This window comes from Pantherophis guttatus, chromosome 4, assembly GCF_059756535.1.
Source record: "Pantherophis guttatus breed Tessera chromosome 4, ASM5975653v1, whole genome shotgun sequence".
In the NCBI taxonomy this organism is placed as follows: domain Eukaryota; kingdom Metazoa; phylum Chordata; class Lepidosauria; order Squamata; family Colubridae; genus Pantherophis; species Pantherophis guttatus.
In genome coordinates this window covers 157,333,185-157,358,890 of record NC_142066.1, presented here as the reverse complement: position 1 = coordinate 157,358,890, position 25,706 = coordinate 157,333,185, and the positions used below count along the sequence as shown (strand labels likewise).

At 46.5% G+C, this 25,706-nt stretch overlaps 1 protein-coding gene across 2 annotated transcripts; it reads left to right on the top strand.

Moving 5' to 3' along the window:
- LOC117658024 (zinc finger protein 783-like) lies at positions 1-22,223 on the top strand. Of its 2 annotated transcripts, XM_087893207.1 has the most exons (8): positions 1-174; positions 2,837-3,238; positions 6,202-6,328; positions 7,280-7,402; positions 9,157-9,267; positions 10,249-10,371; positions 18,161-18,658; positions 19,311-22,223. In XM_087893207.1, exons 1-8 carry the CDS (start codon positions 151-153, stop codon positions 19,316-19,318), a joined length of 1,416 nt encoding a protein of 471 aa, XP_087749333.1. In that variant the 5' UTR covers positions 1-150; the 3' UTR covers positions 19,319-22,223. The 2 variants fall into 2 exon arrangements, with proteins under 2 accessions (XP_087749333.1, XP_060539271.2); XM_060683288.2 differs by having other exon boundaries at positions 10-174; positions 18,161-22,223.
- The last annotated feature ends 3,483 nt before the right edge of the window (positions 22,224-25,706 follow it).

Sequence of the window (25,706 nt, the reverse complement as noted above, 5' to 3'; positions counted from 1 at the left end):
ACCTCTCGAGCCCTGCAGGGGGCGCCTCCCGGCAAGGATTGAGCACCGCCCGAGGCTTCCTGGCCGATCAGACGACGACGCCGCCCGGCCCCGCCGCCCCCTCCCCAACGCCGCCGCCGCCCCCGCGCCAGCGACGCCCGCCCGCCCGCCATGGCGGAGTGGGCCCCCGCCCAGGTGAGAGAGACCCCCGGCCGCCCCTCCCCCCCACAACCCGGGCGGGGGTCCCCCAGCAGGCCCCGCAGCTCCGACCCACTGGGGAGGGGGGGTGGGGGGGGAGGGGGCATCGGGCCGCCTGGGTGGGGGGGCTTCGAGGGAGGAGGATGTGGGGGGGGTCTTGCTTAGCCCTCCCCCCTCCCGCGCCCTCCCCTGCTGGAGGAGGAGGAGGAAAGAGGGGGGGGAGGATGGGGAGGGAGGGAGGGGGATGCCGCTCAGGAGCAAGTTTTTTTGGGGGGGGTCGGAGGGGGAGGGGCTCCCCGCTCTCCCTCCTCCTGCCCGCCCCTCATTCTCCACCCTCCCCTCACGGCAGATCTCCCCTCCCCTCCCTCCCCCCCCGCAAGAGAGCTGGGAGATCCCCCCCTAAGTGATCCCAGTCCTCTCCCCCCCCCACGCCTTTGGATCCCCCTCCCCCATTCCACACGCATCCCCCCCTCCCCCAAGTGATCCAGGAGATCCCCCCACCCACCCACCATATGCCCTGCCCTGCAGTCCCAGGGGGTTCAGGAGATTTCACACACACACACACACACGACCCTCCCAGGGGATCACAGGAGATCCCCCTCCCCTGGCTGCCCCACTCCCCCAAGGGATCACAGGAGATCCCCTCCCCTCCTATCCTCTCCTGACTTCACCCCCCTCCCCCCAGGAGTCTAGGAGATTCCCAGATTTCCCCCCCCTCCTTGATCCACAGGAGATCCCTGACCCCCCCCCCCCACTGCAAGAGGCCCCTTGTGCCCCTCTCACCTCAGGCGATTCCCCCCCCTCTTCCCAGCTGCCTTAGGAGATCCTGGGCTTCTCCCTCACCTGCCTCCTCACCCCCAAGGAATCCAGGAGACCCCCACCCCACAGCCACCCCTCATCTCCAAGGGAGCGAGTAGAAACCCCACCCCCCCACCCCAGGATCGGCCCCTGCCCCCAGGCGATCCAGGGGTTCTCCACCCCCCACCCATCCTAAGGGGTGCAGGAGATCCCCCTGACTGCCCCCTGCCCCCAAGGGGTCCAGGAGATCCCAGTGACCCCATGGTCATTGCCCAGGGCTCTAGGAGATTCCCTTCTCCGTGATTGCCCCCACCCCAGGGAACCCACTAGATCCCTCTCCTCCTTTGAAGCAGCACCTCCTGTTCCTGGCCGGTAAACCCCCCACCCCCCCCTCCACGAGGCAGGCTCTGTAAGGACCCCTCCCTTCCTCCTCCTCAGAAACGTGGGTGAGTCCCATCACAACAACCCTGCAGAGCAGGCCAGGCTCATAAGAAGAGTCAGGCCTGAAGATAGACACACCTTTTGTCTTTCGGTCTGTCTCCTCTAATCTGGCACTCTCCAGGCCTGGGGGACTCCATTTCCCAGAATTCCCAACCAGCCGGCTCGCATTGACCGGGGAATTCTGGGAGTTGTAGTCTTCAGGCCTCCTGACGGTACCGGTCCCTGTTTTATCATCCGCCAGGTGGCTGGTAAATTCCATATACAGGGGGGAGTCCTCGAGTTACGACCACAACCGAACCCCAAATTACCAGTGCTAAGCGAGACAAATTGTGTGAGTTTTGTCCCATTTTACGACCTTCTTGGCCACAGCTGTTGTGAATCCCTGCGGTTGTTAAGTTAGCAACTCGATCACTCCTTAGTTACTCGGCTGTTAAGTGAATCTGGGCTTCCCCCTTGACTTCGCTGGTCCGAAGGTCTCAAAAGGGGGAGATCACATGACCCGGGACTCCGCGACCGTCATAAATACGAGTTGGGTGCCAAGCGTCTGAATTTGGATCATGTGACCACAGGGGAGGCCGCAGCCGTCATAAGTGCGAAAACTGGTCGTCACTTTTTTGTAGTGCCGTCGCAACTTCAAACGGTCATTAAACGAATGGTTGTAAGTCGAGGGCTAGCTGTATAGTACCGGCTGCTACGTCTTTTGTAAATTCAATTTTAGCCGATTTTGTAGATGATATAAGAGCCTCCCTTTTATGAACATAAATTTATCAAGCTGAAAAAGCCACTTGAATTGTGTAGAAGTGTGTTTTATTCCAGATATTACACCACTTAATCGCATGCATATTACCCCTTTTTTATAAATATCCACCATTTAACGCAGGTTTGTAGTCCTCATGAAACGCTGCAATTTCATTCTGATCCCACTGAAGTCTCCCTGTCCGAGCATTGGGCCCCGAGGGAGTAGCATGCGCTAAAACACAGATAATCCTCAATTTACAACCACAGTTGAGCCCAAAATTACTGCCACTAAGTGAGACGGTTGTTAAGTGAGTTTTGCCCCATTTGACAACTTTTCTTCCTGCCGTCGTGAAGTGAATCCCTGCAGTTCTTAATTTAGTGACACCGTTGTTAAGTGAACCCGGCTTTCCCCATGACTTTGCTCATCAGAAGGTCACTGCGACCGTCATAAGTGTGAGTCAGTTGTCTAAATTTTGATGACATGAGCGTGAAGAGGCACCGACGGTCGTAAGTGTGAAAAAGGGTCCTGAGTCTCTTTTTACAGTGCAGTTGTAACTCTGAAAGAACTGTTGTAAGCTGAGGACTTCCTGCAATTGGCAAAGGTTCCTTGGTGAAGGTCACTCAACAAGGGTTGAGTTTCTATCTTCTCTTCTTCCTTCTTGGTCTTCTTGGTCTTCTCCAGCTCCAGGAATGGAACGTGGAAGCTCAACATCTGATGCCCCTCCAACCTCCTCTGGTCCCCGAGCTGAGCCACATGCGAGAAGCGCAACTGCACACCGCTGAGGCCTCCCTCTGGAGCGTGGTGGCCACCGTCCAAGCCATGGAGAGGAAGATCGACCTGCTCGCCACCCGGTTGCTCAGCTTGGAAGGCCGATCCGGGACAGCCGAGAAGAAGCTCTTGGATTGTGAGAAGACAGCTATGGAATTCGGGAACCAGCTGGAGAACAAATGGGCCGTCTTGGGCACCCTCATTCAAGAATACGGCCTCCTGCAGAGAAGGCTGGAGAACATGGAGAACCTTCTCAAGAACCGCAATTTCTGGGTCCTCAGGCTGCCCCCGGGATCCAAGGGAGAAATCCCCAAGGTCAGGGGTCCTCAAAGAGGAAGGGGGAACGGGTCTTGAGTGGAAGACGGAATCCTGGGAAGGGAAGAGGCTGGTTCCTCAGAAGGATGGGTGATGGTTCTCCTGAAGGAACCACAATGGGCTAGATCAGGACATCTTCTCCCCTGTGTTGGTTTTCAGATGTTGGGTTGGGACCAGAACTTCCATAAGTTGTTTCTCAGATGGATGGGATGGGAATTGCCCTCCTGAAACATCTGGAGACTTATGGACTCAGGTCCTCCAACTTTTTGATGGGACACAAACCCTGATTTGATGGGCTCCAAGTGGGGAGATGCCATTTATGGTCTGCCCAGACCTCTTACTTGAGATCAATCCTTTTTTTTTCCCCCCCACCTTAGGCCAACCTACCTCGCAGGGCGGTTGTGTCAGGAGAGATATTTTTCAAAACGAAAGAGCCAAAATTAGGAAAGGAAATTGTAAAAAACGTGTTTTCTGTTTCCAAATTGTGACGGGATTTACGATTGAATTCGCATTTGGTAATTTTTAAATAAGAAGAATCATCTTAAAAAAGGGACTTAGAAAAATTAAAACTACAAACATGGAAGAAAAGAAAAAATCATATTTTTCTATTTATCGTTCAACAATGGAGTTCTAATGAATTCACTTTTTGCAATTTTTTAAATAAGAAAAGAAACTATAATCTTAAAAAGAAAAGAAACTTTAAAAAAATTAAAAATAAAAGCTAGGAAGATTTTTTTTAAAAATGTATCTTATATTTTCTACCAATCAGTTGCCACTGGATTGCCAATTAATTTACTTTTACTAACCAAATAATCTTTAATCTGGATAAGAACGTTTTTAAAAAAATTAAAATATAAACTAGGCAGAAAAATGGAAAAAACATTTTTTTAACTTGTCTATAATCACTGGATTCACAATGAAATCACTTAGTATTTTTTTATTGGCAAAAATTTTTTTAATCATAAAAAAAATCTTAAAACAGAAAATTTTTTATTTTTAATATTTTTAAGAATTTTTAATCATAAGAAAAAATCTTAAAAAGAAAAGAAACAAACTTAAAATATAAATGTATCTTGCTTTTTTTATTTATCAATTGTCACTGGATTTGTAAGGAATTCACTTTTAGCAATTTTTTTAGGGGCAAAACAATCATCTTAAAAAGAGAAAAAAGTTTAATTTTAAAAAGAAAAGAAACTTTTAAAATTAAAATATAAACTAGAGAGAAAAAGACAAAAACTTACATTTTTCTCCTTATATGTCGTCACTGGATTGGCAATTAATTTCACTTTGGATATTTTTTTTTAGCAAAGAAACCATCTTTAGCAACCTCCATCTCTGGCGGGCCAGGGATGGGGGCTGCTCCTCCATCCTGGTCCTTCTTGACCTCTCAGCGGCTTTCGATACTATCGACCATGGTATCCTACTGCAGCGACTCGGGGGGTTGGGGGTAGGAGGCACCGTTTTACGGTGGTTCTCCTCCTACCTCTCGGGCCGCTCGCAATTTGTATGGACGGGGAGAGGGAGATCCACCCCGAGGCCCCTCACATGTGGGGTGCCTCAGCGGTCGGTTCTTTCCCCCTCTGCTCTTTAACATCTATATGAAACCGCTGAGTGAGATCCTTCGTGGTTTTGGGGTGAGGTACCATCAATATGCTGACGACACTCAGCTCTACATCTCCACCCCGGATCACCCTAGAGATGCTCTTTCTGTGATGTCCCGCTGCCTGGAAGCGGTATAGGCCTGGATGGGAAGAAACAGACTCAGACTCAACCCATCCAAGACTGAGTGGCTGTGGATACCGGCATCTCGTGATCTAGTGACCCCGTCACTTGTGATGGGAGGGGAGGTCCTTACTCCCTCAGAAAGGGTCTGCAATCTGGGGGTCCTCCTGGACTCATGGCTATCTTTAGAAGATCATTTGACGGCCGTGACCAGGGGGGCCTTTGCTCAGGTATGCCTGGTGCGCCAGTTGCGCCATTTCCTAGATCGGGATGCCCTTGCCACGGTCACTCATGCCCTTGTTACGTCTCGGTTGGACTACTATAACGCCCTCTACATGGGGCTGCCCTTGAGATGCACCTGGAGACTACAGTTAGTCCAGAATGTGGCCGCGCGGGTTGTTATGGGGGCTTCTCGGTACTCCCGTGTGACACCTCTCCTGTGTGAGCTGCACCGGCTGCCGGTGGCTCTCCGGGTCCGTTTCAAGGTGCTGGTGCTCACCTATAAAGCCCTACATGGCTTAGGCCCGGGGTACCTGCCGGATCATCTCCTGCCATCCTCCCATCGTCCCGTGCGCTCTCACAGAGTCGGCCTCCTCAGGGTGCCGTCAGCCAGACAATGTCGGCTGGTGGCCCCCAGGGGGAGAACGTTCTCTGTGGGAGCGCCGACCCTCTGGAATGGGCTTCCCACCGGCCTCAGGACAGCCCCCGACCTCCTCTCCTTCCGCCGCGAACTGAAGACGTGGCTTTTTCACCAAATGGGCTGAATCCGTAGGGGTGATTTTAAATAATTTTAAATTGATTTTAATGTTTATGTAATTTTTTGTTCGTTCTTGTAAGCTGCCCTGAGTCCTTCGGGAGAAGGGTGGCATATAAATTACATACATACATACATACATACATACATACATACATACATACATACATACATACATAAATATTTAATCTTTAAAAAAAGGGACTTGGAAAAATTAAAAATAGATTTTTTTAAAAAAATTTAAATGAACTTAAAAATTTGAAATTTAAATTAAAAAAAAAATAAACTGGGAAGCATGTCTCATTTTTCTTGCATCTTTTTTGCCAAGTTTTTCAGGGAAGAACCGGAGCGGTGGCCATTCAGGACTGTGATTGGGAAGGCGCAACAAATTCAGGGTCTGGGTGCGAAAGCCGCCTTTTGCCCTTCTTGAAGTCTCATGTGTGTGTTTGTGTGTGTGTGTGTGTTTTTTAATTTATTTTATTTGCAGATGCCGGTTACGTTTGTGGACATTGCGGTTTATTTCTCCGCCGAAGAGTGGAAGAATTTGGCTGATTGGCAGAAAGACCTGTACAACAATCTTCTGAAGGAGAACTACGAATCCTTGCTAGCATTCGGTATAACCAGGTTAATCGGCAGCCGGCCGGTCTCTTTATATGTACTTACAGCTAGTCCTCGACTTACAACCCTGATTGGGATCGGAACGTCCATTGTTAAAGATTGCAGTTCTATTATGTCGTTTTTGTCCACGATTGTTAAGTGAATTGCCACTGTCGTTAAGTGAAGCACATAGCCGTTAAGCGAGTTTGGCTGCCCTTATTTGATTTTAAAGTCCGACGGTCGCAAATGATGATCGTGTGACTCCAGGGACTCTGTCATAAATAGGAGCCCTTAGCCAAGTGCCTAAACGGCAATCAGTGACTCCAAGAATGCTGCGAGCGTCGTAAGTGCGAGGACCGGTTCTAAGTGCTTTTTTTTCCCCCAGCACCATTGGAAGATCAAAGGGACACCTAAACAAATGGTCATAAATCAAGGACTACCTGAAGGTGCATTTTGGTAAATTTTGCCATATTCCAGGTAGTCCTTGACTTACAACCATTCGTTTAGTGACCGAAGTTACAGCACTGAAAAAAAAGAGATTTTTCACTTGTTTTTCTCATTTATGCCTGTTGCGACATCCCCAACATTCATACGGTTGGCCGTTGACTCATATTTATGGCGGTTGCTGTGTCCCCAGGGCCACATGATCCCCTTTTGTGACCTCCTGACAAAGTCACCAGGGAAGCCGGATTCGCTCAACGACCGTGTGACTAGTTCAATAACTGCAGGGCTTCACTTAACAACCATGGTCAGAAAGGCCGTAAAACGGAGCGAAACTCCCTTAACAACCATCTCACTTAATGAGAGAAAGTTTGGGCTCCGTCATTGTTGTAAATCGAGGATTGCCTGTATTGCCAGACTGGAGGGTTTTTCGGGTCGCAACGCCAACCCTGTGAGGTGGGGAAAGCCAACGGGGTAGCAGAGATCCCTTTTCGGGCAGCCTTTTTGATTGCCTCCCTGTTTTCCAGGTGCCAACGTCAATGTTGCCAAACCCGAGGTGCACCCCAGGGCCGAGCGGGTGGCGCCCGAACCCAGCGTCCCAGAGCCGCCGAGCGCGAAGGAGCGCGATGTGATCCCTGAGCCTTGCACAGGTGTGGGGGGGGTGACGGGTATCTGGGGTGGGGTGGGGGCTCTGGTTTGGAAGGGGTGTATTGTCTGAGATGGTCTCCTGCTTGAGCCTGGGGGGGGGTTGGACTAGATGACCTCCGAGGTCCCTTCCAACTTTTGTTATTCTGTAAGGATCTCCTGGTTGGGCGGGGGGGGGGCTGGACTAGAAGATCTTTGAGGTCCCTTCCAGCTCTATTCTGATTCTAGATTGTGAGGTTTGGGTCTCACATGCGTGCGCGCTCACAACACGACACACACACACACACTTTGCTGAGTGCTGGAGATAAGATTCCCACGGCTTAGCAAAAAGCAAAACTTTTGTTTTCGTTCCTTCTCTGCCGGTTCCTCCTCATTCTCTGAGTCTGCTTTTATCTCTCTCCTTCTTATCTTCCTCTCTTCGCTCTGGTTTATTTTTGCCTGCCTCCCTACCTCCCTTCCCTCCTGGCTTCATTCCTTTTTTTCTTTTTTCTTTTGCCTTCTTTCCGTCCTTTGTTCCTGTTTTCTCCCCTCCTTCCCTCCCACCCTGTCTCCCATCTTTAATTTTTTTCCTTTCTCCCTCCCTCCTTCATTCTTTCATGCATTCCTCCTCCCTCCCTCCCTTTCTTTTTTTCTTCCTTCTGCCATTCTTTCCTTTTTTCCTTTCCATTCTTTCATGCATTACTGCTTCTTCCCACTCTCCCTCCCTCCTTCCCCTTCCCCTCTCTTCTTCCTTCTTTCCTCTCCTTCATTTTCATGCCTTACCTCTTCTTCCTTCCTTCCTCTCTCCTCCCTCCCTCCCTTCCTGTCCTTTTTTCTTCCTTCTGCCATTCTTCCCTTTTTTCCTTTCCATTCTTTCATGCATTACTCCTCCCTCCCTCCCTCCTTCCCTTTCCCCTCTCTTCTTTCTTCCTCCCTCTCTCTCTCCTCCATTTTCATGGCTTATCTCTCCTTCCTTCCTTCCTCTCTCCTCCCTCCCTCCCTTCCTGTCCTTTTTTCTTCCTTCTGCCATTCTTTCCTTTTTTCCTTTCCATTCTTTCATGCATTACTCCTCCCTTCCTCCCTCCTTCCCCTTCCCCTCTCTTCTTTCTTCCTCCCTCTCTCCTCCATTTTCATGCCTTATCTCTCCTTCCTTCCTTCCTCTCTCCTCCCTCCCTTCCTGTCCTTTTTTCTTCCTTCTGCCATTCTTTTTCCTTTCCATTCTTTTATGCATTACTCCTCCCTCCCTCCCTCCTTCCCCTTCCCCTCTCTTCTTCCTTCTTTCCTCTCTCTCTCCTTCATTCTTTCAGGCCTTATCTCTCCTTCCTTCCTTCCTTCCTTCCTTCCTTCCTTCCTTCCTTCCTTCCTTCCTTCCTTCCTTCCTTCCTTCCTTCCTTCCTTCCTTCCCTCCCTCCCCCCTCCCTCCCTCCTTTCCCAGAACTGTATACATACAAAACTGTCCAATCCTGGCCCACCTTTTCCAGCTAACCACCAAATAAAACCACGATTGCTCCATGCAGCTCCCCCTACCCACATTCAGCCTTGCCCTTCCCCAAATGCCCCCCCCCGCCCGTCCTGCCCGTTCTTGTTCCACCATGGCTGGAAGGACCCTCTCAGCCCTTCTTCTGCCCCCCCCAACGGGATGCATTTTTGAGTCTGTGGGTGGAGGAGGGTTTGGGGCTGGCTGGCGCCCTCCGACCCATGGCAGGGGTGGGGGTGGGCTCCCAGGTTGTGTTTCCAAGTTGCGTCCCGTCTCTCCTCCCCTTCTCTCCCTCGGACCCAGGACCCTTGGCCTCCACGCCGGACATCCTGACACGCATCAAGCAGGAGGGGGCATTCAGCGGAGGAGGTCCCTTCTCCGAGGACAGAGGCCCAGTGGCTGATCCATGTGCAGGTGATGGGCGAGGGAGGGGTCTGACGTTTGGGGGACAAAAGGGGGGGGGTGTCCCAGATTCTGATCCTCCCGCACAAGGGGGTCGAAAAATGGCAGAGTTTTAATAGCACCGATGCTTTTAATGTCAGATATTTTTAATTTAGGATAGCCTGACCCATTGAAAGTACTGGGTGGTTGGAGAGAACAGCCTGGATAGAATTAACCATGGCTTGTTTGGGTGGCTTAAACCCATTGGATGACCCAGCTTGTTGGTTTAGTGCAGTGAGGTTCAAACTCGGCCACTTTAAGAGGGCTGGACTTCAACTCCCAGAATCCCCCATCCAGCATGCTTGAAGAGGGAAGGACTTCAACTCCCAGAATCCCCCAGGCGGGAATGCTTTAAGAGGGGAAGACTTCAACTCCCAGAATCCCCCAGGTGGGATGCTTGAAGAGGGAAGGACTTCAACTCCCAGAATCCCCCAGGCGGGAATGCTTTAAGAGGGAAGGACTTCAACTCCCAGAATCCCCCAGGTGGGATGCTTTAAGAGGGGAAGACTTCAACTCCCAGAATCCCCCATCCAGCATGCTTGAAGAGGGGAAGACTTCAACGCCCAGAATCCCCCAGGTGGGATGCTTGAAGAGGGGAAGACTCCAACTCCCAGAATCCCCCATCCAGTATGCTTGAAGAGGGAAGGACTTCAACGCCCAGAATCCCCCATCCAGCTGGTTGGGGAATTCTGGGAGTTGGAGTCCAGCCCTCTTAAAAGTTGCCAAGGGAGAGAAAGGCTCATTTTACCTGTGCGAATTGAATGCAGAAGGCCAATTGCTCCGTGTGCAAACATGCGTGATTCTGACCCCTCTGGGTGGGTGGTCCTATGTCGGTGGGCTTGGGGTTGGTGTCTTTCTCTGGGCCCCTCTCCCCTTCTGTCTTTTTTTGGGGGGGGCGTGGGAGGTCCCCGAAATCCTTTCTGTGAATTCAGCATCCCCTCTGTTCTCCTGCAGGGGCCCAGGGGCTCATGTCTGCCCATGATTTTTTATCTTGGATTAAGCAAGAAGAGAGTTCGTGTGTCCGACATCAATGGGACGCATCGGAAAGGGAGACCCTCCCTGCGCATGGGGGCCCAGGTAAGTCCTATACCGACTCGCTCCGTCAGTGGGGTGCTGTAAGTCCTCAACCGCAATTGAGCCCAAAATTCCAGTTGCTAAGTCAGAGACATCCGTTAAGCGGAGTTTCGCCCCGTTTTATGACCTTCCTCGCCCCTGCTGTTCAGCGAATCACTGCCGGCGTTAAGTTAGGAACATAATCTTTAAGCGACTCCAACTTCCCCTTGGACTTTGCTCGTCAAAAGGGGATCACGTTACCCCAGGGACACGGCCACCGTCATGAATACGAGTCGGTGGCCGAGCATCTGAATTGTGATCACCTGACCCACGGGGACACTGCCATGGTCATAAGTGTGAGAAACGGTCCTTAGTCGCTTTTTTTCAGGGCTGTCGTAACTTCAAATGTTCACTAAACAAATTGTTATAAGTGGAGGATTACCCATTATCCAAAAAATGAAAGGAATGCTGAAATTGACAGATTTTGCTGAAATTGACCGGAGGAGAAAAAACCTTACAAGTGAGCCTCAACTTAACGCCCATATTGGGGATGATAATTTCTGTCATTAAGCAAGGCGGGGATCAAGTAACTCATGCTGGATATTGCTATTTTTCACTACAGTAGTTAGGCGAAGCACTGCGGTCGTTAAGTGAATTATGCCATCATTAAGCGAAGCCGGCTTCCGCCTTTGACTTGGCTTGTAGGCAGCCATCTGGGAAGATCCCAAAAGGGGATCACGTGATTCAATGTGACCGTTGTAACTATTATACAGGTTGCAACATGCCCTAATTTTGATCACGTTGGCTGTAGGGATGCTGGAATGGTCGTAAGTTTGAGGACCGGTTATAAGCCACTTTTTTTCTCCCAGTGTTGGAATTTTGAACAGTTCTTAAATGAATGATTGTAAAGAGATTCTGGTTGCTTAAGATCCTCTTTGGCTAGGAGAAAATAGATCCTATACTTAGATCTCCCTCAAGGTAATCTGGCTGACTCTGTTTTTGAGCTGGAGAGATGCAGCTTGTATTGTGTCCTCAACTTACGTCCATTTCTTCTTCAAAGTACTGGGAAAAAATCCCAGTCCTCATACTTATGACTAGGATACCACCTCACGGCCACACAATCACAATCCGGGTATCCTTATGACCTGTCACAACAATCTATTGTTACGTGATCTCAATTTGTGACGCTTTTTGGATAGCTTGCTGCAAAAAAACGCCCGTTTGGAAAAACGAGATTGTGTTTAATGACCATGGTATTCGCTGAATGGCCATAGTAAAAACGGTCGTAAAATCAGGTCTGACTTGACTTTACCACCACAATGACATGTGATGGATGTTTCGATGTCGGTGGCGGTCATAAGTCAAGGACTACTTATAAAGTAAGTGTTTCTCAACACTTGGTCAGGTATAGATTTTGATTCCCAGAATTCCTCAGCCACTACTAAGGTTAGTTACTACTTATGGCTGTAAGTCAAGGAGTGGTCCTTGCCTTTATTTGGGGTTGTGTGTTTTTTTTGCAATTTGAAATATGCCAGCTTTGAAAAGCCCTGGAAGTCTCAAATTTACTTTTTATTTTACAAAAAAGTTTTTATTGATTTTCCACTAATTACATTTCTTAGTGCTTAATAAACATCATGTCCAGGTATTTAATTTGCTTAACAATATAAATTTACATTCTTATTTTCCACCGCTTTTGTTCAACCCTTGGTAAAATAAAATCCACATTTGAAAGTATTCTACATCTTCTTTCTGTTTAATTTTCAATGTCACGCTATCCATTTTTGCACAATCTAATATCTTCCTGACTATCTCAATTTTATTACGGCTTAAATTGTGATAAATTTGAATCAGGCGCCGTGTCCCAACGTTTCCAAAGATGCTTTGTAAATTCAAACCTTGCTTTTCGGCTCTCCGGCCTTGTAGGGCTGAATGTCAGATAAAATAATGGCATTTGCTGATTTTTCTTCTTCCTTGGTATTTAATTACTTTTATTTTGTTTTCAAAAGAGAGAGGCGGGTGAAAAAGTGATTGTGACCCGGGAAGAAGGTCGATTTTTTTTTTTTTGCATCTGGCACCGACAGGATGTCAATGATTCTGGCTGGAAAAATTCAAAGGTTTTTTTGAGTCCCAGAAAAAATCAGCGCTCTCGGTTAGTTGCTCCGTGGAATAAATCCAAGCAATTTGAAGAACTGGTAGATAAAACTTTTGGTTTTTTTTTCCACCCCAAAAAATAATTTCTTATTTTATGTTGTTCTGTCAATGCATTTAGAATTTAGAATTAGAATCATAGAGTTGGAAGGGACCTTGGAGGTCTTCTAGTCCAACCCCCTATTTAGGCAGGAAACCCTACAGCATTTCAGACAAATGGCTGTCCAATCTCTTCTTAAAAACTTCCAGTGTTGGAGCATTTACAACTTCTGGAGGCAAGTTGTTCCACTGGTTAATTGTTCTCACTGTCAGGAAATTCCTCCTTAGTTCTAGGTTGCTTCTCTCCTTGATTAGTTTCCATCTGTTGCTTCTTGTCCTGCCTTCAGGTGCTCTGGAGAATAGCTTGACTCCCTCTTTTTTGGGGCAGCCCCTGAGACATTGGAAGACTGCTATCATGTCTCCCCTAGTCCTTTTTTTCACTAAACTGGACATACCCAGTTCCTGCAACTGTTCATCGTATGTTTTTGCCTCCAGTCCCTTAATCCTCTTTGTTGCTCTTCTCTGCACTCTTTCTAGTCTCTCCACATCTTTTTTACATCGTGGCGACCAAAACTGGATGCCATATCCCAAGTGTGGCCTTACCAAGGCCTTATAAAGTGGCATTAACACTTCACGTGGTCTTGATTCTCTCCCTCTGTTGATGCAGCCTAGAACTGCGTTGGCTTTTTTGGCAGCTGCTGCACACGGCTGGCTCCTGTTTCAATGAAGATTTGTGTGGCATGATCTGTTTTTGACAAAACCATGTTGGCTTTTGGTTATTACTAGTCCTTGATTTACAATCACAATTGAGGGTTGAATTTCTCTTGCAAAGCAAGGCTGCTAAGTGAGCGACCTTCAATTTTACTACCTATTTTGCGACTGTTGTTAAGTGAGTCGCTGCAGTCATTAAGTGAATCACTTGGTCTTTAAGCAAATCCGGCTTCCCCCCCCCCCCGCCCCCCATTGACTTGGTTGGTTGGACGCTGGCTAGCAAGGTTGTGAATGGGGATCATGTGACCTCAGGATGTTATGTAAAGGTAGTCCTCTAATTAAGACTGGACTTGAGCCCAAAATTTACGTTGCTAAGTGAGACATTTGTTAAGTGAGTTTTGTCCCGTTTTTCAACCCTTCTTGCAACAGTTAAGTTCCGAAAAAAGCTGAGTCCTCACACTTTTTTTTTAAAATTTTTATTTTTATATGCCCCCCTTCTCCGGAGACTCAGGGCGGCTTACAATGCGTTAAGCAATAGCCTTCATACTTTTGTATATTTATACAAAGTCAGCTTATTGCCCCCACAAACTGGGTACTCAATTTACCTACCTTAGAAAGGATGGAAGGCTGAGTCGACCTTGAGCCTGGTGAGATTCGAACTCGCAGTCATTGCAGGCAGCTGGATGTTAAATGCTGCTTTAGTAGGAGGCATTAGCCTCCTACACCACTCAGGCTCTTTCTTATTTATTTATTTATTTATTTATTTATTTATTTATTTATTTATGTATGTATGTATGTATGTATGTATGTATGTATGTATGTATGTATCTATGTATCTATGTATCTATCTATCTATCTATCTATCTATCTATCTATCTATCTATCTATCTATCCAATTTATATGCCGCCCTTCTCCGTAGACTCAGGGCGGCTTACAATGCATGATAGCAATAGCCTGCATACTTTTATGTATATACCTGCTTATTAGGGCTTTGCCCCCCCCCCCCCAAGCGGTGTTGTTCTATACAAAGCTGGCTTATTGCCCCCACAATCCGGGTCCTCAATTTACCTACCTCGAAAGGATGGAAGGCTGAATCAACCTTGAGCCTGGTGAGATTCGAACTCGCACTAATTGCAGGCAGCTGGCAGCTAAGGGCTAGCACTTAACAGCACTTTAGTCCGCTGCACCACCGAGGCTCTTAGTATGACTATCACACCACCCCATGGCCACATGATCACAATCTGGGCACATTTACGACTTGTCGCAATGATCTAACATTAACGTGGTCACAATTCATGGCGGTTTTTTGATAGTTTGCTGCAAAAAACCCCCGCCTGTTTGAAAGAATGAGATTGTGGAGTTTGCTTAACCGCCGTAGTAAGAATGATCATAAAATCAGGTCTGACTTGACGTTTCAACCTCAATGACGTGTGATGGAAATTTTGATCTCTGTTTTGGTTGTAAGTCAAGGACTACTTATAAAGCAAATGTACCTATACCCATACCGACCTATAAAGTGTAAGTCTCCTGCTTAAGCAGAGGGTTGGACTAGATGATCTATAACAGTGATGGCTAACCTTTTTGCCGTCGCGTGCCAAAAGCGGGGGTTATGCGGGGGGGTGTCGTGCGCATGCTTGCCCACACCTATAATTCAATGTGCCCCATTCCCCCACGCATGCGGGCATGACCCACTCCCACACTCCCCACGCTTTTGGCACGCGATGGCACGGTGGGCCTGGTAGGCCTGTTTTTCACCCTCCCCAGGCTCCAGAGGCTTTCTAGGAGCCTGGGGAGGACGAAAACGGCCTTCCCCACCCCCCCGGAGGCGCTCCGGAGGACAGAAACAGCCCGTTTCCCAACTTTCGGTAGGCCCGGAAGGGCCAAAAATCAGCTGGCCGGCACGCACATGCACGCTGGAGCTGAGCTAAGGCAACGCTTGCGTGCCCACAGATATGGCTCTGCGTGCTATCTATGGCATGCGTGCCATAGGTTCGCCATTACGGATCTATAAGGTCCCTTCCAACTCTGTTAATCTGTTTCTCAATCTTGGCCATGTATAGACTTCAATTCCCAGAATTCGCTGCTCACTACTCCTGGTTGGGGAATTCTGGGAGTTGAAGTCCCCACGTCTTAAAAGTAACTGAGTTTGAGAAACACATACGTCCTCCTTTCTACTGGATTATAGTGGTAGAGATAGTCCTTGACTTACAACAGTTCATTTAAATTGGGGCCAAATTAATATATATCCTTTTAATTGTTTTTAATGTTTGTATTGTATGTTTTTAGCTGGCTGTACACCACCCTGAGTCCCTCGGGAGAAGGTGCGGTATATAAATTTGAAATCAAATAAAATAAAAATAAAATTTAGAGAGGCATTGAAAAAAATGACTTATAACCGTTTCTCACCCTTTCAGCCATCCAGTGGTGGGTTTCTACTGGTTCGCCCCGGTTTGGGTGAACCGGTAGTGGCAGTGGCGGAAGGCTCCCCACACCCGCCCGGATGTCATCACGGACACTCTGCCCATGCGCAGAAGTGCCACATACGAGCGAAGCAAGCATGCATGCATGCTCCCAATTCCGAACCGGTAGCAAAGGTAAATGGAACCCACTACTGCAGCCATCCCCATGACCATATGATGAAAATTCAGATACTTGGCAATTGTTTCATACTTACGAACATTGCAGTGTCCTGGGGTCACGTGATCCCCTTTTGCAACCTTCTGACAAGCAAAATCAATGGGGAAGCCAGATTCACTTAACAACCTGTAGTACAGTGGACTAAAGCACTGTAATTAACATCTGCTGCTCGCAATTACTGCAAGTTTGAATCTCGCCAAGGCTCAAGGTTGACTCAGCCTTCCATCCTTTCAAAGGTAGGTGAAATGAGGACCCAGATTGTGGGGGAAATAAGCTGATTTTGTATAAATATACAAAAGTATGAAGGCTATTGCTTAACTCACTGTAAGCCGCCCTGAGTCTCCGGAGAAGGGCAGCATATAAATTAAAGCAAAAAAAAAGCAACAAAACAAAACGGGTTACTAATTTATCAACTGCGGTGATTTCATTTAATAACTCTGGCAAGAAATGTTGTAAAATGGGGCAGAATTCACTTAACAAATGTCTCACTTAGCAACAGAAATTTTGGGCTCCATTGTCGTCGTAAATTGAGGATTACCAGTACTTTGGTACACAACTGCTTTGAAATTCATTGGATTTGGTCATTGCATTTTGACATGAAAATTTTGTCCCAGTACTCATCGTGTCAACTAATGGACAGAATGGAATGGAATGGAAAGGGACCTGGGAGGTCTTCTAGTCTAGCCCCTAGTCTGCTCAAACAGGAGAACCTATACAATGTCCAGTTTCTTTTTAAAAACCTCCAGTGATGGAGTGCCCAGGATTTCTGGAGGCAACTTCTGTTCCATTGGTTCATTGTCCTCATTGTTAGGAAGTATCTCCTTAATTCCAGGTTGCTTCTCTCCTTGATCCGTTTCCAACCGTTGTTTCTTGCTTTGGAGAAAAATTTGACCAACTCTTCTTTGGGGCAGCCCCTCAAATACTGGAATACTGCTATCATGTCACTCCTAATTCTTCTTTTGTTTAGACTAGACAGAGCCAAAATCTGCAGCCATTCTTCATATGTTTTAGTCTCCGGGCCTTAGTTGCTCTTCTCTGAACTTTTTCCAATCATATTTTTCTTCTCTCAACTTTTTCTCAACATATTTTTTTGTAGTATGGTGACCAAAATTGGTTGCAGTACTCCAGGTGTGGTCTTAATAGGGTTTTGTAAAGTGGCACTAATACTTCATACTTGATTCTATGCCCTGTTTATACATCCCAGGATTATATTAACTTTTTTGGCAGCTGCTGCTGGCTCATATTCAAATGATCATCCACTAGGACTCCCAAGTTCCCTCTCACAGTTACCGTTTCTGAGCCAGGTTTTGCCTAATGCCTTTGGTTTTTCCTCCCTAAATGTAAATTTTTACTTTTCTCCACATTAAAATTCATTTTGTTGGATAGGGCCCATCCCAAAAGCAAAACTTTATTATCATTTCAGCACTTGAAGAAAACCCAACAAAAAATTCTCCCGCGTAAGCCCTGCGTAGTTAAAGATGAGTTTCATCCCCTGCTCCCGTGGAACAGGTCACATTCTCCAATTGGGAATCAACCTTTTGTTTTGATAACCATGCACATCTTGGCAGACACCTAGAGAAGTGTCCTTGGTTCTCACAGTTGAAGATTGTAGCCTCCACATTCCATCTCACCCTTCCCTCTCCCCCCAGTTCTTTGGCAAGTTGAAAAGGCTAAAACATATGAAGGACGGTTACAGGGACTGGCCATGGCTACTCTAGTGAAGGATCATGGGAGATATGGTATCACTGTTCTAATGTTTGAGGGGCTGTCATAGAGAGGAGGTCAACCTGTTTTCCAAAACACCCGAAGGCCAGATAAGGACTCATGGATGGAAACTGATCAAGGAAAGATTCAACCTAGAAATATGGAGAAATTTTCTGACAGTGAGAACAATCAACCGATGGAACAGAAGTTGCCTTCAGAAGTCATGGGAGCTTCATCCCTGGAGGCTTTCAAGAACAGACTGGACTGCCATCTGTCAGAAATGGGCGGGGGGTTGGACTAGATGATCTACAAGATCCCTTCCAACTCTGTTAATCTGATTTACCAATAATAGTCACAGAAAGCTTTAAACATTTTTCAATCTTGACACATTGTTTGTTTGGTACTAAACGCACAAGCTAGAACTTGTGGTCAGCTACCGTGCCATTCTCTACATTATTTCTGATGGGAAAAATTTGTTTAGTACTCATAGGTTTTGGTACTCCTGAACCAATTAACGCTCGTACCGAGGTACCACTGTAAATGATTTCAGTTTCCTTTCGCTTTCCATTCCAGCTGGAGACACAATGACCATCAAAGCTGAGCAGCCGCGCCTGTGCCCGGAAGAGTCGGTGAGACCTCGGGAGATGCTCTTCCAGGGAGAATCTCCTGCAGCAGCCGTTCTCGCTGTTCCTCCAGCAGCGGAAAGCTATGAGGCTCCTCGTGGGCCGCCTGTCAGCCCCACCAAATGTAGAGCGGGTAAATCTCTGGAGTTAGACAGTGAGCTGCAAAGCATCCTGGGCCCTCCTCAGGGCTCGGCTGAACGGCCCCACGGCTGCAGTGAGTGCGGCAAGATGTTTGGGGTGAAAAAGAGCCTCAAAGTCCACCAGCGCAGCCACCACGGCCAAGCCCGGCCGTACGAGTGTGCCGAGTGCCGCAAGAGCTTCAACTGCCACTCAGGCTTGGTGCGGCATCAGATGACCCACCGGGGTGAGCGCCCTTACAAGTGCGCTGAGTGCGGCAAGTGTTACAGCCGCAAGGAGCACCTGCAGAACCATCAGCGGCTGCACACGGGTGAGCGCCCTTTCCAGTGTCCCATCTGTGGGAAACGGTTCATCCGGAAGCAGAATCTGCTCAAGCACCAGCGCATTCACACGGGCGAGCGTCCCTACCAGTGCGCTGAGTGCGGGCGCAGCTTCCGCTACAAGGAGTCGCTCAAGGACCACCTGAGGACTCACAGCAACGAGGCCTCGGCCCAGCGACTCCTGCCCGGGTTGGGGGGTGACGGTCTCCCTTAGCACCCCATAGCAGCGGGAGAGAGCCCAGCCTCTCAGCCCGTCCATCCAATCGAGCCCCCCCCAGCACTCCCTCTGCAGCCCCCAGTCCCACACCTTAATTCTAGCTGATGTGGAAAAACAGCTGGACAGATGGGCTGCAGTAGACAGACTCATTCTGAGCCAGAATCTGTGCCAACTGCCATAAAACCATTTCTGAAAAAGGACATGACAGTGTGCAGAGGTGATGTATAGCTGTTTGCAACCAACTACTGCACAAGTCTCAGTCCTTTTCAGCTGAGGATGGTACGTGCACGTGTGCAGGATGTTATTCCTTGCATGTAAGACACTTAACGACAAGCGGTCTCATTTTGCTGGACGCTCAAAGACATTGTGTGTCTTTCGGGCTTCTGTTGGATGCCGCCAGCTGCACAGTTATACTTTTCCCATAGGTTTCTGACAGAGTGACTCACAACTTATAGCGGCAGAACTACGCTCCGGATGGATCCTGTGCTTTAAAAAAAAAAAGATGTTTTTCCAGATGTACGGATGGAACCATTTACATGGAAAACTTTACGTTGTGTAGCTCGCATTCCGTGAGACTTCTTGTTCGAGCCACCAATTGTTTCCTTTCTCTTTCTTTTCCTCTTCACTTCCTTTTCTGGTTCCCCGTTTTATTGCGAGCGCGGGAAAATCTTTCGAATTTTTGAAAGAAATGTGGGTCTGACCTGCAGCAACCATATTAATTTGTTCTCCCTGGGCTCTCTCCTCTGCTGCTTTTAGGATTTTAAAACTCCCTTTTATCTCATAAAATGTGGGCCGCCTCGTTTTATTTTTTAAACGAACAATATATTATTCACCCACAGAGAGACGTTCTTTTCAGGATGTAGTTTTGTATTGAAGGTGCATTGCAAATAAAGACAAATTACCAAAAAATGGAAAGAGAATCAGTTGCATTTTTTGTTCATTCACTTTAGGGATGTTTGCAGATAGAAATGGGCACAAAGGCTGGGGAATAATGCAGTTACAGATAAGTCCTAGATTTACGGCAGTTCATTTAGTGACCGCTCAAAGTTACAACAGCACTGAAAAAGTGACTTAGGACTATTTTTCACACGTCTGACCATTGTAGCATCCCCATGGTCATGTGATCCAAATTCAGGTGCTTGGCAACTAACTCATATTTATGACCGTCCTGGGGTCACATAATCCGCTTTTGCGACCTTCTGACAAGCAAAGTCAACGGAGAAAGCCAGTTTCGCTTAACAGCCATGTGACTCACTTAATAATTGCAGTGCTTCACTTAACGGTGGCAAAAAAAATCATAAAATGGGGCAAAACATATTTAACCATCTCTTAGCAACATAAATTTTGGGGTCAATTATAATTGGAATTACCTGTATTTATCACTAAGGAACATCATCAATGCTAGAAGGGAGGATGTAGAGGAGGTGGTGCATTGATGGATGATATTCCATCAAGTTGGTGTTGACATATCTTCCAGTTGCCCACTTCTCTTTCTTTCTATCCTCTCCAGGATCACGCAGTTTTCCAGAAACCAGGCATTATATATTGATGATTAAGTTCCTCACATCAGTTTTAATTCTTAGTGACCACATAGGTAGATCTTCCCCATAGCAATCTCTCCTAACCTGGTCTTTCAGGTCTTCTAATGAGGCCCTCATGTCCATCTACCTTCTGGTTGTCCTCTTTCCTTCCACCGTTCCTAACATTATGGACATCTCCAGAGAAGACTTCAGGTGTCCAAAATAGGATAATTTGAACCTGGTCAACTTTCTTTCCATCTTTCCTACTATTATAGACTTCTCCAGAGAAGACATCGGGTGTCTAAAAAAAAATAATTTGAGTTGGGTCATTTGTGTCTTCAGTAGTTGAATTGATCTGTCCGATGATCCATCAATTTGATTGCTTGGAATTGTCATGAGTCTTCTCCAGCACCAAAATTCAAAAGTGTCAATATTCTTCCTTTCCTGTTCAAACTCTTCCTCAGAGTGTCACAGGGTATACCATGCCTTCTGTGATTTTGATTGTTGTAGGACATATGGCATATGACTATCTTTTCCAAGACATTCCTAGATGTTCTACCGAGGGCTAGTCTTGGTAGATGGAAGTATTTGTATCTCAGTGTTAAATTGTGGGGTCCTTGGTACTCTCTGAGCTTAGTAGTTTTCTTGCAGACATTTTAGGATTCAATAAAGGAACAGCATCAGTGCTAGAAGGAAGGGGGGCTTTCAGGGACGAGGAGGAAGGTGGAGTAGAACTGTGGGATCCTTGGTGCTTTGAGTTGCGTGGTTTTCTTGCAGACGTTTTGTGATCCAACTAGGGAACATCATCAGTGCTAGATGGGAGGGGAGAAGGTTTGCAGGAAAGAGGAGGAAGAGGAGGAGGACAATGATTATGGGGGTCCTGGGTGCTCTCTGGGTTGGATGCTTTTCTTGCAGACATTTCATGACCCAACTGGTAAGATTTTATATCCCTGGATTGATCTTATATTGCACTTTATATGGCTAAGACTTGGATTGTTAAAGAACTATGATTTTGCTTTTCCCTAAAAGTAAAATACTATAAAACCCAGTTTCTATGTTATTCACAATTACTCTCAAAACGTTTCCGTGCGTAAAACTCTTAACGGTACTCTGCTTTATAAACCACAACTTCAGGTGTAATTCAATAATATCCTTAACAGTGCTGGTTGTTGATCCTGAAAGCTGGCATCAACATCCGAGACGTCGGCCACAAACCTTGGAGGGGGCGCACAGTCGGCTGTTGGGTACTGGGTGTTGGCATTAATGCAAACTGGTGGAGGGGCATGAAGGAGAGATAGCTGCAGCCAGATCAGAGGCCATGAAGCCAGGCCCAGAGAATGATTGCTGGAGCAGGCTGGTAGCAGGCATGGGTGGGGCGTGCCAAGCCCTCATAGCCAGCTGGCTGGCAAAATTCGGTCATGCTGGCTAGAAAAGCTTCTGTTGTGTTCACCATGTGCCGAGCCGAGAGACCAGTAAAACTATTTGTTGGACCCCACAGTGAGGTCATTTCTTTTGCTGTCCAAGCTTGGAACAGTGACAGATTGCCAGCATTACCAGCCGGCTGGGATATACTTTGTCCCCCATTTCAATAAATTCATTGCCAATTCTGAGGCCCGATTGTTCTTCTAGTTGCCCTGAATTTAATACTTAAATTCATACTTTAACATTTAATTTTGATTTCAACTATTTCCTATTTCATCCCTAAAAACATTTATTTCATGATTAAATCAGTATATCCCTTGACTTGTTCGGCTATTGAATTTAGTAGCTGGAGCTGGCGAAATGCACAACAGGGCAGAACTCGTAGTTGTGGTCTGTGAGTTAGAGAGGGCTGACTCATGCGTGAGGCAATCTGCGCTGTGATTGGTTGCCATCTGTATAAAGGAGGTGTTTCCCTTTTTTCCCGCCTTTTTTCCTTCTGTCTGTTCACTCTTCAATTTGCCTCATGAAGTTCCTGAGAGTTTCATTTTTCTTTCTTTCTGGGGGATGACAAAGACGGCTGTTAGCTTGAATGTTAAATATACATACCTGTATATACATATATGCTATATATTATATACACATATATACATGTATACTTATACATAACACACATAAATTGGCAGGAATAGTCAACCCCCCAAAAGACAAGCTTAGGATCCAAAATGATGGGTCCCATCGGACAACATGAAATTAAATGTGGAGAAAAGCAAAGTTTTACACCTAGGCAGGGTTTGGGCATGTCTAGTTTAATAAAGAGAAGGACTAGGGGAGACATGATGGCAGTCTTCCAGTATCTCAGGGGCTGCCCCAAAGAAGAGGCAGTCAAGCTATTCTCCAAAGCACCTGAGGGCAGGACAAGAAGCAATGGGTGGAAACTAATCGAGGAGAGAAGCAATCTAGAACTAAGGAGAAATTTCCTGACAGTGAGAACAATTAACCAGTGGAACAACTTGCCTCCAGAAGTTGTGAATGCTCCAACACTGGAACTTTTTAAGAAGAGATTGGATGACCCATTTGTCTGAAATGCTGTAAGGTTTCCTGCCTAAGCAGGGGGTTGGACTAGAAGACCTCCAAGGTCCCTTCCAACTCTGTGATTCTATTCTATTCTGTTCTATTTATATTATACATGTGACACATTACACATAATTATAGATACATACATGTACATCTACAATGTATATGTATAATGTATGTGTGTCTGTATATATAGATACACACATATACACACAAATATATATTTCATTTAATACTTTTTAATAGATAATGGGTAATAGATAAATATTAATATTTGATACCCTGTTTTCCCCCAAAATAAGACATTATCCCCTGATAATAAGCCCAATCAGGCTTTTGAGCACATGGCAATAAGGCCAAGCTCTTATTTCAGGGTTCAGAAAAATATAAGACAGGTTCTTATTTTTGGGGAAACACGGTATCTGTCTGTCTATCTATCTATCTATCTATCTATCTATCTATCTATCTATCTATCTATCCATCCATCCATCCATCCATCCACCCACCATAGATACTGTAGATAGATAGATAGGTAGATGGACGGTTAAATTGATTGATTGATTGATAGAGATAGAGATAGATAGATAGATAGATAGATGGATGGATGGATGGATGGATGGATGGATGGATGGATGGATGGATGGATGATAGGTACATAAATAGATAGGTATGGATGATAGATGATAGATAGATATGGAAGGGTAAGTAGGTAGGTAGGTAGGTGGGTGGATGGATGGATGGATGGATGGATGGATGATAGATAGATAGATAGATAGATAGATAGATAGATAGATAGATAGATACCCTGTTTCTCCCAGAATAAGACATCCCCTGATAATAAGCCCAATTGGGCTTTTGAGCACATGGCAATACAGCCAAGCACTTATTTCAGGGTTCAAAGAAATATAAGACATGGTCTTATTTTTGGAAAAACATGGGTAGATAATGGGTAATAAATATTAAATAATATTTAATAGATACGGTTAATAGCTATTTGATACGTAAATAATATTTATTAGGTAATGGGGTGCCCAGCCAAGTCCCCAGATTCCCTCGACCTGGAGAACCCACCCCTTGTGGCAAAGCGAGCTATCTGCACGTCGGAACGCGGACGCGTGTTGCAAAGACCCGAGTTTGCAACCTGGGAGGTGGGGGGGCGTGGGTGCGGGTGGGGGGGGGCGGTCTCGTTGACAGCCGCTCTTTCCGCCTCTGGGCTGGGCAATATAAATTGCGCTGCAACTCATTCGCGATCCTTCCTCTTGCGCGTCAGTCCGCGGGGTCAACCCACCCGCCGTCCTTCTCGCTACTCGAGGTCCAGCTCGGGTAGCCGAAGAGCCGTCCGGATGGCCGGCAGAGAGGTCGGGGGAGTCCAGGGAGAGGTAGGTGGGCGAATTCCCGCTTGGCGCCCCCTGCTCAACGGGGTTCCTATGCGGGGGGCGCCCGCTTGCAAATGGACCGACGGTCAGTTGCAAACGCTGCGCTTCTCGGCAGTGCAATGCGGGGAGCGTCCCGCGTGGGTGAGTGGGTGGGTGTGTCTCGACTTCTGACTTTTTCCCCCTTTTGGCCATTCCCCATCTCCGGGGTCCGCAGCTTGGAACAGTGGGGACAGCCGGGAACGCAGAGTCCGCGCTAAAATCTTGAGCCCTATTCAGGGTTTACTCTTAGCAGCTAGCAAGTGCGAGGCTGAACTTGAATTTAATTTTATTCTATGCTTTTAAAATGCCTTTTACGTTATAGTATTTTACTTTTTAAAATAGAGTAAACCTTGAATAGGGCTCAAGATTTTAGCCCGGACTCTGCGTTCCCGGCTGTCCCCACTGTTCCAAGCTGCGGACTCCCGGGGATGGGGCATTTTACAGATTATTACTTGATTATTATTTTTATTTATTTATGTATGTATTTGATTTCTATCAGCAAACGACTCAGGGCGGCTCACAATCCATATTAGTTATTAAATGAAATTTCTACACTCTTTCTACCTTTTAATTTTTTACTTTATTAAGTTCTTAATGCCACCTGTCTCTTCTCTAAGGTGACTCTGGGTGGGTTAGAAATTATGAATTTACTGTTAGTCCTTGATTTATAGCCACAATGGAGCTGTAAGCCCAACATTAACATTGCTAAACGAGACTGTTAATTGAATCTTTGCAGTCTTAAGTGAATTCCTGTAGTTGTGTGTTTTTTTTTTGCTTTAATTTATATGCCGCTCTTCTCCGGAGACTCAGGGCGGCTTACAATGCGTTAAGCAATAGCCTTCATCCTTTTGTATATTTATACAAAGTCAGCTTATTGCCCCCACAAACTGGGTCCTCAATTTACCTACCTTAGAAAGGATGGAAGGCTGAGTCAACCTTGAGCCTGGGGAGAATTGAATTTGCAGTAATTGCAAGCAGCAGATGTTAATTACAGTGCTTTACTCCACTGTACTACAGGCTCTTCCTAATTGTTAAATTAGACCCCTAGTTGTTAAAGTGAACTTAACTCTTTTTCACTTTCTTTATTTAAAGTAATTTTATGCCACCTTTATCTCCCTAAAAATGACTCTGGACAGCTTACTGATTATTACTTTTACATTCTACATTTGGCTTTACTAAAATAAATTATTAAACTGAATTAAATTTCTATCCCACCCATGTTGCCTTAAGTGACTCTGGACCATATACCATATTTTCCTCCACTTAAGATCACAAAGGAGTCCAAATTTTTTCTTGCCAATGAGATGTTGGTTAAGTGAGTCTTGCCTCATTTTACAACCTTTCTGGCCACAGTTGTTAAGTAAAGTACTGCAGCTGTTAAGTTACTGAT